At 38.7% G+C, this 15,549-nt stretch overlaps 2 protein-coding genes across 7 annotated transcripts in view; one reads left to right on the top strand and one right to left on the bottom strand.

Annotated features, from left to right (window-relative positions):
* Positions 1-15,549, top strand: part of mmab (metabolism of cobalamin associated B) — a 48,151-nt gene that overhangs the window by 12,438 nt on the left and 20,164 nt on the right. For 2 of the 3 annotated variants that reach the window (XM_059987895.1, XM_059987896.1), the window contains exons 5-9: positions 472-544; positions 1,305-1,402; positions 3,148-3,212; positions 4,284-4,343; positions 9,930-10,051. In XM_059987895.1, coding sequence (XP_059843878.1) covers positions 472-544; positions 1,305-1,402; positions 3,148-3,212; positions 4,284-4,343; positions 9,930-10,020 — 387 coding nt within the window. In that variant the 3' untranslated portion in view covers positions 10,021-10,051. Of the gene's footprint in view, positions 1-471; positions 545-1,304; positions 1,403-3,147; positions 3,213-4,283; positions 4,344-9,929; positions 11,439-15,549 lie in introns of those variants that run through there. The other variant, XM_059987894.1, reaches the window with a different exon arrangement.
* ube3b (ubiquitin protein ligase E3B) overlaps positions 12,699-15,549 on the bottom strand; it is a 74,067-nt gene continuing 71,216 nt past the window's right edge. For 3 of the 4 annotated variants that reach the window (XM_059987890.1, XM_059987887.1, XM_059987888.1), the window contains exons 27-28: positions 14,918-15,010; positions 12,699-14,525 (exon numbers count right to left, since the gene is read on the bottom strand). In XM_059987890.1, the coding sequence (XP_059843873.1) occupies positions 14,334-14,525; positions 14,918-15,010 (285 nt within the window). In that variant the 3' untranslated portion in view covers positions 12,699-14,333. The remainder of the gene's footprint in view (positions 14,526-14,917; positions 15,011-15,549) is intronic. The other variant, XM_059987889.1, reaches the window with a different exon arrangement.

Genomic DNA, 15,549 nt, shown 5'->3' with positions numbered 1-15,549 from the left:
GATCATGATGGCTGTATGAGTGGCTGGTGCATATCCTGATTATGGAACCACTGACATCAAGCAGACCATAGACATGGCTCGGGTCACCCACCTTGTAAAGACACTGCCCTGATGAAGGCAATGGCAAACCACTTCTGTAGGAAATATTTGCCAAGAACGATCATAGTAATGGAAAGATAATATTTGCCTATGCATTGATGATGATGATTTGCCAATTGCATAAAAATGTGGTTTGCCAAAGATTGTTGTGGATTTTCTGTCAACCTATTGAAAGATGAAAGCAAAAAAATATAATTCCTGGTTCATCTAAGCATTGGATTCAAGATATACGGACAGTTTGAGAATATCAAAGACAAATCTAACCTGTATTGAGCATAAAAGTATAATCAGTTGACATGAATGACTATGATGTAACGGTAGTAGATGTTATTCCTGAACTGTGGCTGGTAAATGTTTTTTTTCCCTTTACAGATCCAGTGTGTGTTGCAAGACGTGGGATCCAATGTGGCAACTCCCATTTCTTCTGCACGAGAGAGCCACCTCAGTAAGACACATTTAAAGGAAATTGATTAGGACTGGTTCTAAACTTTTCTTTCAGATTTGTTGTTTTTCTGCTCATATATGCCTAAGGACACTCTTCAAATATTCATCTTTAACACTTATAACTCTCTTGAACTCTTTGTGTTTTAGAATAGTACTTATTTACTGCACATGTAGTTACTTCCAACACTAATTTCAAAGTTATGTGAGTTGGCTAAGTTATTGAAGTAGGGAGTAGTATTTTTGATAATGTAGCCTCATCACTTTTCAGCCAGCCAGGTACAGTGTGCCACAAGATGGAGCTGCAGTTAATGAAACAAACCTCTCCATTATATCTTTGGAATAAGGCAGAATCAGAATTGATCAAACTCAAGTATTGCTATTTCAATAGCTACTTTGGTTTACTTTGTAAGTAGGAATATGTATATATTTAGGGAAAATCAAACAAGTCTGTAAATGTTGAAAATCTGAAATAAAATGCTGGAAATGCTGTAAATATTAGCAGATCGTATGGCTTCTGCGGAAAGATGTAGTTGATGCTTCAGTTCTCACGAAGGGCTCTCAGTTTGAAATGCAATTTTTTTTCTCATTCCATTCAACCTGTATGATCTAAGTGTTTTCTAAATTTTCTATTTTTAAGTTTATTTTCTTTTTTCAAGGTACATTGGACTGATTAGGAATAATTAGTTAGCTTTGCTTATAGAATTTTATCCATGCATCCTTTGCTTTCAGTGAAAATGTTGACTATCATTTGTATTTCCTAGAAAGGACAACATTTAGTGAAAAGCCAGTAACTGAGCTGGAACAATGGATTGATCGATATACAGAGCAACTTCCACCACTAACAAACTTCATCTTGCCGGTATGTTCGGGCTTCTTCAGTGTGTTGTGTTCTAAATGATTGTTGCATGATACACTACCTTCACTGTTGAAATAGCTTGATAAAATTGCTAAATCAACCATAACATGCTGGGAAAAAGGTACAGTGCGAGTAGACTAGTCATAATATGTTCAATTGATACTTGAATTATTTTCAAGCAAAAGAAAAACCTTGGACTGGTCTGTGGTGCAGGACAATTCCAGAGCTGAGCCTGAAATCTTGGGAATGGAGCTCTTTTTGGTTCCCCAAATGTTGCAGTGAGTTGTTTGGAATGTGTCAGAGGCCAAATCTATCAAAGTGCTCTTCCATGCATTTTTTTCATTCATTATATTTATTGGGAGAAGTAAGCAGATGTAAGATATTGTTCATTATCCTTAGATGTAGGTTTTGGAGTAATAGTAGAAAATTCTCCCTTCACATGTAGGAGGTGGTAGAAATTTCAAAGGTGGCATGCTGAATCAACTTCATCCCTCATGACCGTAATGTCTTCTGCTCTTTGCTCTTCTGATATCATAGCTAGCTAGCACTGTCTGTTGCTTATCCAGTATGAGTCAAAGGCTGCCTTTAGCACAAATGGATACAAGGTCATGATAAAGAGACACCGTTTCCTCCTCAGAGGACACTGACACAAGGCAGTCTTCAAAACAGAAGCAATGCAAAACCTTATCCACTGTCTCCAACTGAACTGTTCTTCATTGTTTTCTGCACATTTTGTAAAAACAAAGTTGGCCCAACTCTGTATGAAGTTACTCCAAGAGATGTACCACCATTTTAAAGCCCATCATATCTTGACTCAGATCAACATCAGGCACTAGAGAAACCTTGGCAGATCTGCATCTTTTACTGGTAAGATGGCAGTGTATTTGAACCAACAAAAGGTGTGTTTTTTTTTCCTTTGTTAAATCTGTTTTTTTATGACTACAACACAATGCTGGGCTCCAAGAACTCTGGGTACTGCAAGATTACCCCATCAGTGAACTGCTCATTGGCAGAGGTGCTGGACTGGGTGCAGACAGCGTTGCTGCCTGCTACAGGAAGGAATCAGAGTTGGTGCGCAAAGGTGGCATGCAGTGTAACTGTGGGTGATTACATTGGATGTTTTACTTATGATTTTGAGATCATGTTGTACATTGACAACGTAAGATGCCTGTCTAGTGCTGCGAGAGACGGCTGGGGAGCTGCCTGGCCTCAGTTGTAGCGAGGACTAGGCCTCAAGCCACAGGCTTGCCTGCTGCTGCATTCTAGGAGAGGAGACAGAGGCAGTGTAGCTTGGCATCTGTGCTCGATTGGGGGCTGGCCTGTCCCTTTGGTGTTGCCGTCCAGTGTTCAGACGGTTGAATGACAGGCAAGATTGCATGTATATGTTTGTGCGCTGCACCATCAGTTTGCGGGACATGTTGCTCAGGGACTTGATCTATAAATTTTTTTTAGTGACTTTTTTTATTCTTGCTGATTTGAATGTAATGTGTATGTTCTGCACCTTGGGCCCAGAGGAATGCTGTTTCATTCAGCTGTATTCATGTATGGTTGAATAATAATTAAATGAATTTGATTTGAAACATTGGTTCAATATCTGTCATGATTACACTGGTTCATTTCTGAATTTGGTATAATAGCAGCAGAAGATCCTGAGATTTAATATTGATTGAAACTCCTGCACTGGGAGTGAAATTCTGTCTACAAACTACTATATTGAACTTGCTGAACATAAGCCTTTGTTTTTGCAGTCAGGAGGAAAAAGCAGTGCAGCTCTGCACCTGGCTCGATCAATCTGTCGCAGGGCAGAGAGAAGGTATGTTAATCCCTTGTACTGCCCCTGATAATTTGACATCAGTTACTCTCAGTGCTTTGGACTTGGGTGAAGGTGCCCAGATGTTGAATATAAATGCAAGGGGGGGGGGATTGTGGTATGGAAATGTTGATTTTAAAAATGTATATAATACATAATCATTTTTTTAAACTTCATTCAATGGACATTATGTTCTAATTTCACTTGTAGTCTTGCTTTGGAGAAGTCAAGCGAATAATTTGGCTAAAGTGATGTTGAAACTGCCTGGAAAATCTTAATTATTTGCCATACACATTTTACTAACCTCAAATTTGTATGCTGGTGAACACTTGGAAATATCCCTAGCACCTCAACTCTACCCCTTCATTATTAGGGATTTACCTGTAGAGTTGTAAATTGCAATGGGGCTGGGAAGTGGGAGTAAAGTAAATAACATAGTTTATGGCTGGATTATATCATGATGACCAGGGGACTCCTATACTGTGTACATCTGATTATATGACAAAATTGGCTTAAAAGGGGAGAAAATCCCCCAGTTTCTGGATAAACACTGTCTACATTTATAGATGAAGAATTGTCGTTTGGAATGGCTAGGAATGAGCTGATAAAATTATATCCCAATTCAAATCAGTCTTCTGAAATGCTTGGGACAACTTAAAAGGAGAATATTCTTTCTAATTTGGAGCTAGCAATATAATACTGGGACACCAGTTATTTGGTGTATTTAAACATGTAAATATGATTGGTACATAACCAAAGCGGAGTTTGTATTCCAAAAGGTCAGGCCAAAAAAAGCACTTGGATTTTAGTGGTTAATCATTTTCTTTTTCCGTTGTGTCCATGCACAAATAAGAACGGAATAGCTGTCTTGATTTCTCTCAGTTCTTCCAGCAGCCTTCCCTGTAACCTCTGCATGTCCTTTTATGATTGTGGTCACGAGGCACAAAAAGAATCACAGGGCAAGGGGGGTCATCAATCCATGATGCCATTATGAACACTGGAATTTTAGTCTTAAATCATCTAAATATGGAATTTTTTTGCATAAATCTGCATTAAAGCTGTTTTCTCTATCAGCATGATCTCTATTGTACGAGCAGGGGAAGCAGATCGTAACGCTGCAAGATATCTCAACAGGTAAACTAATTATTGTGTATCTAAACAAAAATGCAAGACTATCCATTTCACATTTGAAATGAAGTGTACTGCAGTGTTTGGTTTTGTTATTGGGAAAGACAGGGTAAATGAGTAAAAGTAGTGTGTTTTGTATTTAATATTTCAGTAATATTTGAGAAATCCTGTGTATATATTTGAAGCATTCTTCATTTAAATAATTCATTGTGTTATATGTGAAAATACATGAAATGTATACAGTGGCATGCAAAAGTTTGGGCACCCCTGGTCAAAATTTCTGTTACTGTGAATAGCTAAGTGAGTAAAATATGACCTGATTTCCAAAAGACGTAAAGATGACACATTTCTTTAATATTTTAAGCAAGATTACTTTATTTCCGTCATCTACAGTTTCAAAATAACAGAAAAGGAAAAGGGCCTGAAGCACAAGTTTGGGCACCCTGCATGGTCAGTACTTAGTAATACCCCCTTTGACAAGTATCACAGCTTGTAAACGCTTTCTGTAGCAAGCTAAGAGTCTTTCAATTCTTGTTTGGGGGATTTTCGGCTATTCTTCCTTGCAAAAGGCTTCTAGTTCTGTGAGATTCTTGAGATTCCAGAATTTGCTGGTATTTAATTGAATTCATTTTCCCTCTACCAGTGAAATGTTCCCTGTGCCACGGCTACAACACAAGCCCAAAGCATGATCAATCCACCCTGTGCTTAACAGTTGTAGAGTTTCATGAAATTTTGCACCCTTTTTTCTTCCAAACATACCTTTGCTCATTGCGGCCAAAAAGTTTATTTTAACTTGCATCAGTCCACAAGACTTGTTTCCAAAATGTATCAGGCTTGTTTAGATGTTCCTTTGCAAACTTCTGATGCTGAATTTTGTGGTGAGGACACAGGAAAGGTTTTCTTCTGATGACTCTTCCATGAAGGTCATATTTGTGCAGGTGTCGCTGCACAGTAGAACAGTGCACCACCACTCCAGAGTCTGCTAAATCTTCCTGAAGGTCTTTTGCATTCAAACAGGGGTTTTGATTTGCCTTTCTAGCAATCCTACGAGCAGTTCTCTCGAAAGTTTTCTTGGTCTTCCAGACCTCGACCTCCACTGTTCCTGTTAACTGCCATTTCTTAATGACATTACGAACTGAGGAAACGGCTACTGAAAATGCTTTGTTATCTTCTTATAGCCTTCTGCTTTGTGGGCATCATTTAACTTTCAGAGTGCTAGGCAGCTGCTTCGAGGAGCCCATTGAGGAGTCAGGGTATTTATAAAGCTTTGAAATTTGCATCACCTGGCCTTTCCTAAAGATGACTGTGAACAAGCCATAGCCTAACAAGCTAATTAAGGCCTGAGACCTTGGTAAAAGTTATCTGAGAGCTCAAATCTCTTGGGGTGCCCAAACTTTTGCATGGTGCTCCTTTCCTTTTTTTAAACTCTAAAATTATATGAAACAAAAATAATACACAAATCTTGCTTAAAATGTTGAAAAGAATATTTCATCTTTAACTTTATGACTTTTGGAGATCAGTTTATCTTCTCAACTATTCACAGTAACAGAAATCTTTTGCACACCACTACGTCATCAGACTCTCACATCTCAGCTCCCATTTTCTTGGAATTTGTGAAATGTTTTGAAGTTACAAACCATAACATGATAGCTGCTTCCCATCTGGTGGGGAGCAGAGTGCAATTATGCATAGAATTGTTTTTCTTTTAGCTTTTATACTTGAAATGGAGTAATTTTGTGACTTTTAACATTAGCCTTTGAAAATTGTACACAGCATTTGTTGAGCATCTGATAGCTTTACACCACAATCACATCTAATCACTCACAGCACAGTCATAGAGCTCTATAGCTTGAAAACCTAACCTTCAGCTGTTGTCGAACTTGGCTGGTTCCATTTTTCTACACTTGGTCCACATTCCTCTAAAACCCCTATTCATTATTTGGCTATACCCCTTCCCACCCTATCTCCTGTATTAAAATAAATGCTAACCCTTTGCCTCTGCCATATCTGTTCCCAGGACATCAGATTTTTTCCTCTTACAAAGAATGGTGTTTCCCTCCCCCCACCACTATTGATGCTACCCTCAACAACATCTCCATTTCCGAACATCATTGCTCACCCCATTGTCCTGCTGCCTTAACGTGATAGGGTTTCTCTTTTGTCTATGAAGGTTCTTAGTCATCTAGGTCATTGTGTATCAAGCAGTGGTAAATGGAGGTAACTGGACATGCTGTGTATCTAGAAGACCTTTCACCACTTATCCAAGAGCCACTTGATCCATGGTGGGTAGTTTTCTGGCTTATAAACTGAGTTGTTTAATGGTATAGCAATCAAATGAGTTATTAAGTGTCATGGAGTTTCTGTCTTTACCTACCACCCCTTCAGCCTCCAAATCTGAAACATCATCCTCCGCAACTTTTGCCATCTTCAGAAGTATTGCAGGGATCACTCCCTCAGCGATTCCCTCCTCATTAATCTCCCTTCCGGCGCTTATCCCTGCAAGCAGTCTAAGTGCTACACCTACATTCAGGACACAAAACAATCTTTCCAGGTGAGGCAACAGTTCACCAGCAAACCTGGTGGGGTCGTCTGTTGTGTCCAGTGCTCCCAATGCTGCCTCCTCTACATTCGAGAAACCCGTTGTAAATTGGGAAAACCACTTCACCTAACCTGTCTGCTCCAACTGACACAAGCGAAGCCTCCTGGTAGCCAAACAGTTTAATTCTGATTCCAGTTCTGGCACGTCGGCCCACGTCTCCCTGTGGTGCCAAGATGAGGCCACACTCAATGTTGAGCAGCGACACCTTCTATTCTGCCTGGGTAGCCTCCAACCTGCTGGTATAAATATTGATTCCTCTCTCTTCCCCCCCCCCGCATCCCCTATTCTGATCTTTTACCTCTTTATCTATCACTTCCCCTTGGGTTCCCACCCACTTCCCTTTATCCCATGGTCCACTCTTCTTTCCTTTCAGATTCCTTCTAGCTAGCCGCCGCCTCCTCTCCCTGCCTTTCTATTTTGGCATCTTTTCCCTTCCTTCAGTAATGAAGAAGGGTCTCGGGCCAAAATGTTGACTGTTTCCATTGATGCTGCCTGACCTGCTGAGTGCATTTTGTGTATGTTGCTCTTCATTACAAGTTCACAGTACCATACCACTTCCTCTGGTAGCTTATACCATATAGGTGCCGTTGCTTGTATGGAAAAACATTGTCCCTTTTGAATGTTTAAAGCATTGTTCTTGAGTTTTAGACTCCTACTCTGCAGGAGACTGGCTACTCACACAAAATGCTGGAGGAACTCAGCAGATCAGACAACATATCGGGGAAAATAAGCTATCAAGGCTGAGATCTTTCATGAGGGTGACCTCTGCTCTTTAGTGCTGATGGCCCAAAATGTCAGCTATTAATTTCTGTCCTTAGATTTGTGAGCTGCTGAGTTCCTCCATAGTTCATCCTATGTTGTTCAAAATTATAACATCTACAAAATCTCTTGTCTCCATGTGGCTAGCCATCTTATTTATGGTCCCTTGTGAGTTTATAAACTTGTAAGGTCACACCTCAGCCTCCGGTGTTCCATGGGAAGTCCCAATCTCTCAAAGTTAAACCATCCACTCCCAGGATATCCCAATAAATCATCTTAGCACTTTCTAATTTAATGACATCCATCCCATAGCAGAACTGCATCCAATACTCCAAATGTGGCCTTGTTAATATCCTATAATATCCAGTATTCTGACTAAAGGCAAGTGTGGAAATGCCCTCACTACCTAATTGTTATCACATTTGAGGAACTACATACCTGCATCCCAGGTCTCCAAATTATACAAATTGCTTGGATAATTTTTATAGATTTCTCTTCAGTAGTATGATCCATTTGGAGTTCTCCTGTAGCTTTATCAACTAGAAATTGGGCTTGAATGCATCCTGTTCCTTTCCTTTAAGCATCTTGCATCACATCATCATCATGTGTTCTATGATATAGGTGATCATGATCTTGTCAATGACCATGATTGCTCTTGGCAAATTTTTCTACAGAAGTGATTTGCCATTGCCTTCTGGACAGTGTCTTTACCCCAGCCATTATCAATACTCTTCAGAGGTTGTCTGCCTGGCATCAGTGGTTGCATAACCAGGACTTGTGATATGCACCAGCTGCTCATACAGCCATCATAACTTAATGCCATGGCTTCATGTGACCTTGATAGGGGTGGTGGGGTTAATGGACAGAAAGAGCACCTTACACCATCTTTGGTAGAGACCTTGGACTTAACAGCTCTTCAAGCAGTGAAAGAGTTTATAATTTGACTGGAGACATGAGACTGCAGTTGCTGGAATGTAGATACAGTCAGCCCTCCTTATCCGTGGGGGATTGGTTTCGAGACCCCCCGCGGATACCAAAAAATGCGGATGCTAAGTCCCTTGTTTAACCTGGTTCAGTGCAGTGGTCTTTAGGACCCAGCGGAACCCCGGACTTTATTTAATATGTTCAGTGTGTTGGACGTTAGGACCTGGCGTAGCTCTGAATCCATGGTGTTTCTGTTCACGAAAATAATCACAATCATGATTGAAAATAAGGTGGAAGTAATAAAGCGATCGGAAAGAGGTGAAACACCATCGGTCATTGGAAAAGCGTTAGGCTACAGTCAGTCAACGGTCGGAATAATTTTAATGGAGCATGTGAAAGGCCCTGCTCCGATGAAAGCTACAATTATTACTAAGCAACGCAGTGGTTTAATTATTGAAATACGTATGTTTCTTAAGTGTTTTATATGCATACAAAGGTAAAATATGTACTGTATACTAAGAAAAACACTTGACTGACGCTAAACAATACTGGATGTACCTGTTTCGACTTCAAATTCGACTTAAAGACGGACTCAGGAATGGAACTCATTCATAACATGGGGACTGCCTGTACTTCATTTCTAGATTACTTAATACCTAATACAATGTAAATGCTATGTAAATAGTTGTTTGTTTAGGGAATAATGACAAGAAAAAATAGTCTGTACATGCTCAAACTTTGAGTGCTGGAGAGAGAACTTCCACATTTACCTGATCCGCGGTTGGTTGAATCCGTACATGCGGAATCTGCGGATAAAGAGGGCTGACTGTATCAAAGAAAGAAACTACTGGAGAAGTTATCAGACAAGCTGTGTATGTGTAAATTGGAAAAAGAATTGTTTACACTCTGGTTTTACACCTTATCGCGACTGACTGAAAATTGAAGATGTCTAGTACAACGAAAAGGGGAGGAGTGAGAAACTGGTAAGTGATAGGTAAAAACCTAGGGGGATTGAACCATATTTCCTCCGCAGACCACCTATCACCTGCAAGCCCCTATCTCAGTCCCTCCTCTTATCATCCCAGCTATCTTATCTGACCTAATGCAGGGTTTTGAAACAATGGCATCAATTCTTCTCTCTTTACATGTACACATACACCACATGGTGTATGAAATGTGTGGCAGGTGCATTTTCCTACATCATACAATTCAGTCCACTTCTGCAATGAAGGCTGTTTTATGTTAAATTAAAATATTTAATGTTACTGCAGTGGTGACACCATCCTCAGGATTGACCTGTTTCTCCACAGACTGAGTGACTACCTGTTCACATTGGCACGATACGCTGCCATGAAAGAAGGCAGGAAGGAACATATTTACAGGAGGAGAAATGAAGATTAGCAGAGTTACTGACTCTTCTACATAAGAGAAGGTGGGGAGACCTTCATCTGCTGATTGGAACATAACTATTTTTATTAAATTATAAATACATTCTGTTTTGCATAAGTGGCAAAGGTATTTGGAGTTTTTAAAAATAGTGTCTTGCTTTGTATTTTGGATGCCTGGAGATTGGTGTTATTTGGACTCTGATATTTTGTATATCCATGTTTGTGGAAGGATGGGTTTCAGTCACTTGTTACTTAGTGCAGCTGATGGCAAAAGTGATGTGCCTTTAAATAAAAGCACTAATCCTGGGATTTTGGATGGAAAGACACTTTTTAATAGAAAGCTAGGCCAAATCGATCATTATGCATAAAATGAATCCATACTGGATTAAACTTGTTTTCACTGGGTGCATTGTATAAGTTTGTATCTAAACAGTTGTTTCCCCTTTTCTCTTCTGAAAGGTTTGCAATTTAAAACTGATTAAAAGTAGCTGTTTACTATCAGTATGGGGTCAGAACAGTAAGTTGATCTCAGACTAAAGGAGGGGGAGAAGAATATCTTGTGCTCAGAAGTGAATGATTTTTCATATTACATTAGAACTTACTGATATTGTTAGCTTTCATCATTTGTCAATGGCCTTTGAGTATTGACACTTTGGTACTCTGACTCCAGTCTCCACATTCAGAGTACTTTTATTGCAATGTGACAATTTTCAATTTCCCTAACCAGTTTTGTGACCTGAGACACTGTATTCAGTGCTTCAGTACTGTTCCAAAGTGGGAGTTATTTTAAAATGAGATGTGACTCTTGAATACTGAGTTGTGTTAATTCTAATCCGTAACTGTTAGGAGAAATGGCTTTCTATTAACAATGTTTACAGATCTTCCTTTTGATAACGTAGGCTCAATTTTGGAGCCTTTTATCCATTGACCTTTCTTTCCTTGTTCTTAACATGTAACAATGGCGAGGACACGGTGACCTATTCCAGATTTTTTTTGGCAAATAAGGATTAGGTAGTAATGCAGGACTGAAGAACTTAATTTCATAACTTGAGATGCTATATTAACAATTAATTTTAAAATATGGATGCATTACAATGATCTAACTTAGCACAACCTGATTAGAAATGGATAAACATTGGATGCATCAACTGAATGTGGATGGTGTGAGCAGAGCCTAGTTAACATTTAAATGAAAGCTCCAATTTTGAGAAAATCCTTCATTTTGGGACATTCAGATCTTTATTTTTACCTTTAATTTTGGTTATTTGTTTCAGCCCATTAAATTGCAATCAGTGTTTGCTGGCTAAGCAACTCTTTTAGTCAGTTCATTATGAGAGTCTCCCTGCAAGGCTTTCATTTTCTGATTTGTGATGTATTTGAAAGTGAATGAATTAAAATCAAGGGTTCTAAATAAAAATGCTATTAAATTTGTTGGAAAAGTGAATTCTTTAGAACCAATGTAACTATTTTAAACTACTATTATTGGAAAAATGTTTTCACCTGGCTGTACTGAAACTATTTTCTAGTGATTGCCCTTAAACTTCTGTAGAGTCTCTTAACATTAACCATCCTAAATTTCCTATGCAAATATCTGGTAGTGAATGCTACTTAAGTCATTGAAACCTAAACTATTGGAGCGTGAGTAATTGTAGTAATCATGGCATACCTGATCCTGTTTGTGGGAGCTGCTGTTTGTTGAATTAGACCTTAAAGTGTATGTTTATAGCTCTAGACTGATGTACTCTTTTCTTCTTCCACCACCCTTTCTCACAAAGCTTGTGTGGTCTTATCCAAAAATAAGTGTAATAGGATTTCAGGTATGATCATATCTGTTGATCACAGAGACCGAAGTACTGAATTCAAGAGATGTGGAAAGTAAGTGTCTTTGCTATTGGTGGTGCTTGACTGAATGCAGCATCAAATCAGCCTGGTAATTGAAAGAACTTTTATCAATTATCAAAGCCTTAAGAGCTTACTGCAACGGTTCCCATGCCCAGACAGCTTTCACTGTTTCACCAGTTACCTTGCATGAAGTCAATGTAGAATTTTAATTTGCTTAATTTTCAGTTGTATTGGGAACTAAAGTTTTCCATGATCTACATGTAAAAGACCTTGAAGATATTTGGGTATGGGTTGATGTGTAATAGCATTTGTGTCCATGCTTGGCTCCAATAAAAGTCAAAGTACCTACTTTAGTAATCCACTGATGTTTACCAGGACTAAAATCCCCATTATTAATCTTGGGGTTCACCATTGATTTGGACTCAACTTGACCAGCCACAAATAATTACCATTATGTGTCAGCACAGTAGCATAGTGGTTAACACATTTTACAGTACAGGAGACCCGGGTTCAATTCCTCCACTGCCTGTGAGGAGTTTGTACGCTCTCCCTGTAACTGAATGAGTTTCCTCCCACAGTCCAAAGACCTACTGGTTAGTAGGTTAATTGTTCATTGTAAATTTTCCCATGATTAGGTTAGGATTCAATTGGGGGATCACTGGGCCTCGCCGCTGAAAGGGCCTATTCCATACTATATCTCAAATACTGTCCACAACTATTTGTTCAACAACCCTGTGTCCTTTTATATTTAAAATTAACCCCCCTGAAGCAGAACATCAATGATTAAATTATCTTCAGTGCAAAAGCACAGCTTTCAACTGCTGTGTGGGGGGGGGGGGGGGGTGGTGGAGGGAATCTTTTTGTGAAAGATTCACGGTGCTGTTTGTAAAAGTTTTGTTTAGCAGACAGCAGTGATATCCTTGCCACACACACAATTAAGGATGCCTTCAACACTATCTAGAAAAATAGAAGATATTTGTCACGTGTGTGTGTATATATATATATACACACACGTTCATATACATGACCTCTATGTGTATATACACACACGTTCATATACATGACCTGTGTGTGTGTATGTGACCTCTATCTCTAAGTTATATGGAGATGTTAGATGGATGTATCTATGTTTCTATCTCAATCAGAACAGGCAAGTCCTTGGATCATATGGGTAAGAGTAGCTCCATTTTGCTTAGTGTAGAGAACTGGATCCATTAGCCCTATCTGCATGGCAGATGCTTGAGGCGGACTAGAGTATGCTCATCCCTATGTTAAAGGCATGTTACTTGTACTTAGTAGCTGAGTAAAGGCTAAGAAGAAACTAAATTTGGATACTGTCTTGTATTGCCTGATTTTATATAATTGTCTGCTTACTAGCTTCATCTGCATGTTACCAATCAGTGATTTTATCCGGATTAGCTGCTCTGCATTTATGGTCTGTCAGAACTTGTATGATACCCAAAACTTCAAACAGATTCTGAATTAAAAATACATGGGGAACTTTTAATGGAGAAACCAGTTTAAAATAGACATGCTATGCCTGATGTTCACAGGCTAGTCATAAATTCTTCAGCGTATCATACAGTAAACTTTTCTAACTTTCTATTCAAAATAGTAAATATTACACAAATCTTATTTCCTGAAATAAGCTAGACCATGCAGTTGTCAAATTAGCTGCATCAAAGTCCAATAATTTTTTTTACTTTAAATAGACTAATTACTATACAGTACAGGGTAAATTTTTTTAAAAAGATGCTGCCTTGTTAAAGTAATGGTAAGACTAGAGCTCATCCAATATCCCTCCTGAAATATTTGTGATATAGTGGTTGAGAACATTCAGAAAGTTCCACATTATTTAGGTTTCACTTCATAAAATAAAAAAAATAAACATTTATAATCTGCTGTTCATACTTTGCCAAAATCTAATGCCAAAATAGGAATCAGTGTTAGAACTTGCTGCATCTTTTATCAGTGACATTTTTTTTAGATTAGGCAAAGCTTTAAGGAATGTAGGAACAGAATTTAAAACATTTTTGTGCATTGATTCTACATGTTTGCTAATTCAGACTGAATTCAGTGATTGTCTCAAATGCTAATGAAAAGAAGAAGATAGAAATAATTTTGCTGGACCTTCATGACTGATTCTGCACTATTTTCTCAGCTTCGAAATGTTCTCTTCTAGCCTTCAAGGAATATCTGGAAGTTTTTACCATATTTGGCAATATACACAATATACAGAAACTTTCCAATCTTGGATACATACTGTTTTAAATATTAATATTAATTACTAGTGTATATATAAAGTTGGCTCAGAAACCCTGCATCCTTTTGGCAGTAGATTAAAATCTATGGCCCTTCCAAGGAAGTAAGTTGAACAGTGAAGAGAGCTTGGTATTCAGTGTTGCCCTGAACCACTTCATGATTTTAAAAAGCAAAGATCCATTGCAAAGAATGGTGTATAAGCACCTGGTCCTTTTTACAGAGTTAGGAGAGTTCAAATCCAGTGTTCATACTGATTGCATAGCGGAGTTTCTCTCTCAAGATGCTCTTCTTGCTGTAGTTGGGAAGTTTCAGGAGGTTAAAGCAGGTTGATGAAGTTGGCAGCCGACCACCTGGTTCCTTTTTGCGGATGGTGAAGAAACCCCGCAGCACGCTCCCCAGTGTATCTCCCGTGTCCTGAAATGTTTGCACATGTCTTATAATCTCGAGCATAATTCATAGAAAGGATGCTTTCAAGAACCGCACCAATCTGTAAATGCATTCCCCCTAATATAAACTCTTGCTGCTGTGTATGTTCCAAATTTATTCCTTGCTTTCGCTGAATTGACTGATCAAGGTTAGAGTGACAGGAGAGAATTTAAACAGGCAGGAGTATCATCTTGCTTGGCTCCCATTACTAACTATCTAAACTTGTGTAGTTGAGTAATCCTGTTGATATTTACTGTCTGAACTCTTGATGGATGATCATTCATCTAAGGCATTGAAAGGCCTAAAGCTACTTAGGGAATTAGACACTAGAACCTGCCAGCATTATCAATAAACATTGTGAGAATGGAACTTCAACTTGCCTGATCATCTGAAACTTCAACACAACGAATGGAGAAGGGAGGTTTAAGGTAAGCAAAGCCCAGGAGTGGTGGCCGAGAGCAGCTTGTGACAAACTAGAAAAGGAAACTATAGTTAATTTGTTGTAATCCTTGAAAAGAAAAGATCTGTCAGAGCACTTAGTGGGAAGGCAGCAGCAGAACTTAATCTCTAATTTTCTAATCATGGTAGTCAGTTTCCCCATGTATCTGCTTAATTCCAGATAGACTTCTTCCATCTGATTTTCGTCCATCTCAAGATTCTCACTTCTATTTTTGAGGCATGGGTGTGGACAATAGCAGACATTATTATAGGGAAGTGACACTGCTGTTCTGCAACATTGGATTTGATGTTAGTTTAAGCATAATTTGATGGCTGACTTCCTATTGTATCCTCCCTCAAATCTCCAAATTGTTTAATTATATAGCTACATATACATAGGAGTTTCATCTAATTATTATTTATTGCCAAAAGCTCTCATCCCTTGAAACAAACTCTTCCTCACCCTAGTAACAAAAGCTTTTTAAAAAAAGAACTGTTTACAACCTGGTTCAAAATCAATTACCAGTGTCATATAGAACAGGGCCTTTATCCCATGATGTCTGCAATAAACACA

This window comes from Hypanus sabinus, chromosome 13, assembly GCF_030144855.1.
Source record: "Hypanus sabinus isolate sHypSab1 chromosome 13, sHypSab1.hap1, whole genome shotgun sequence".
In the NCBI taxonomy this organism is placed as follows: domain Eukaryota; kingdom Metazoa; phylum Chordata; class Chondrichthyes; order Myliobatiformes; family Dasyatidae; genus Hypanus; species Hypanus sabinus.
The sequence above is the reverse complement of the archived record's forward strand: the minus strand, read 5'-3'. Positions and strand labels throughout refer to the sequence as shown.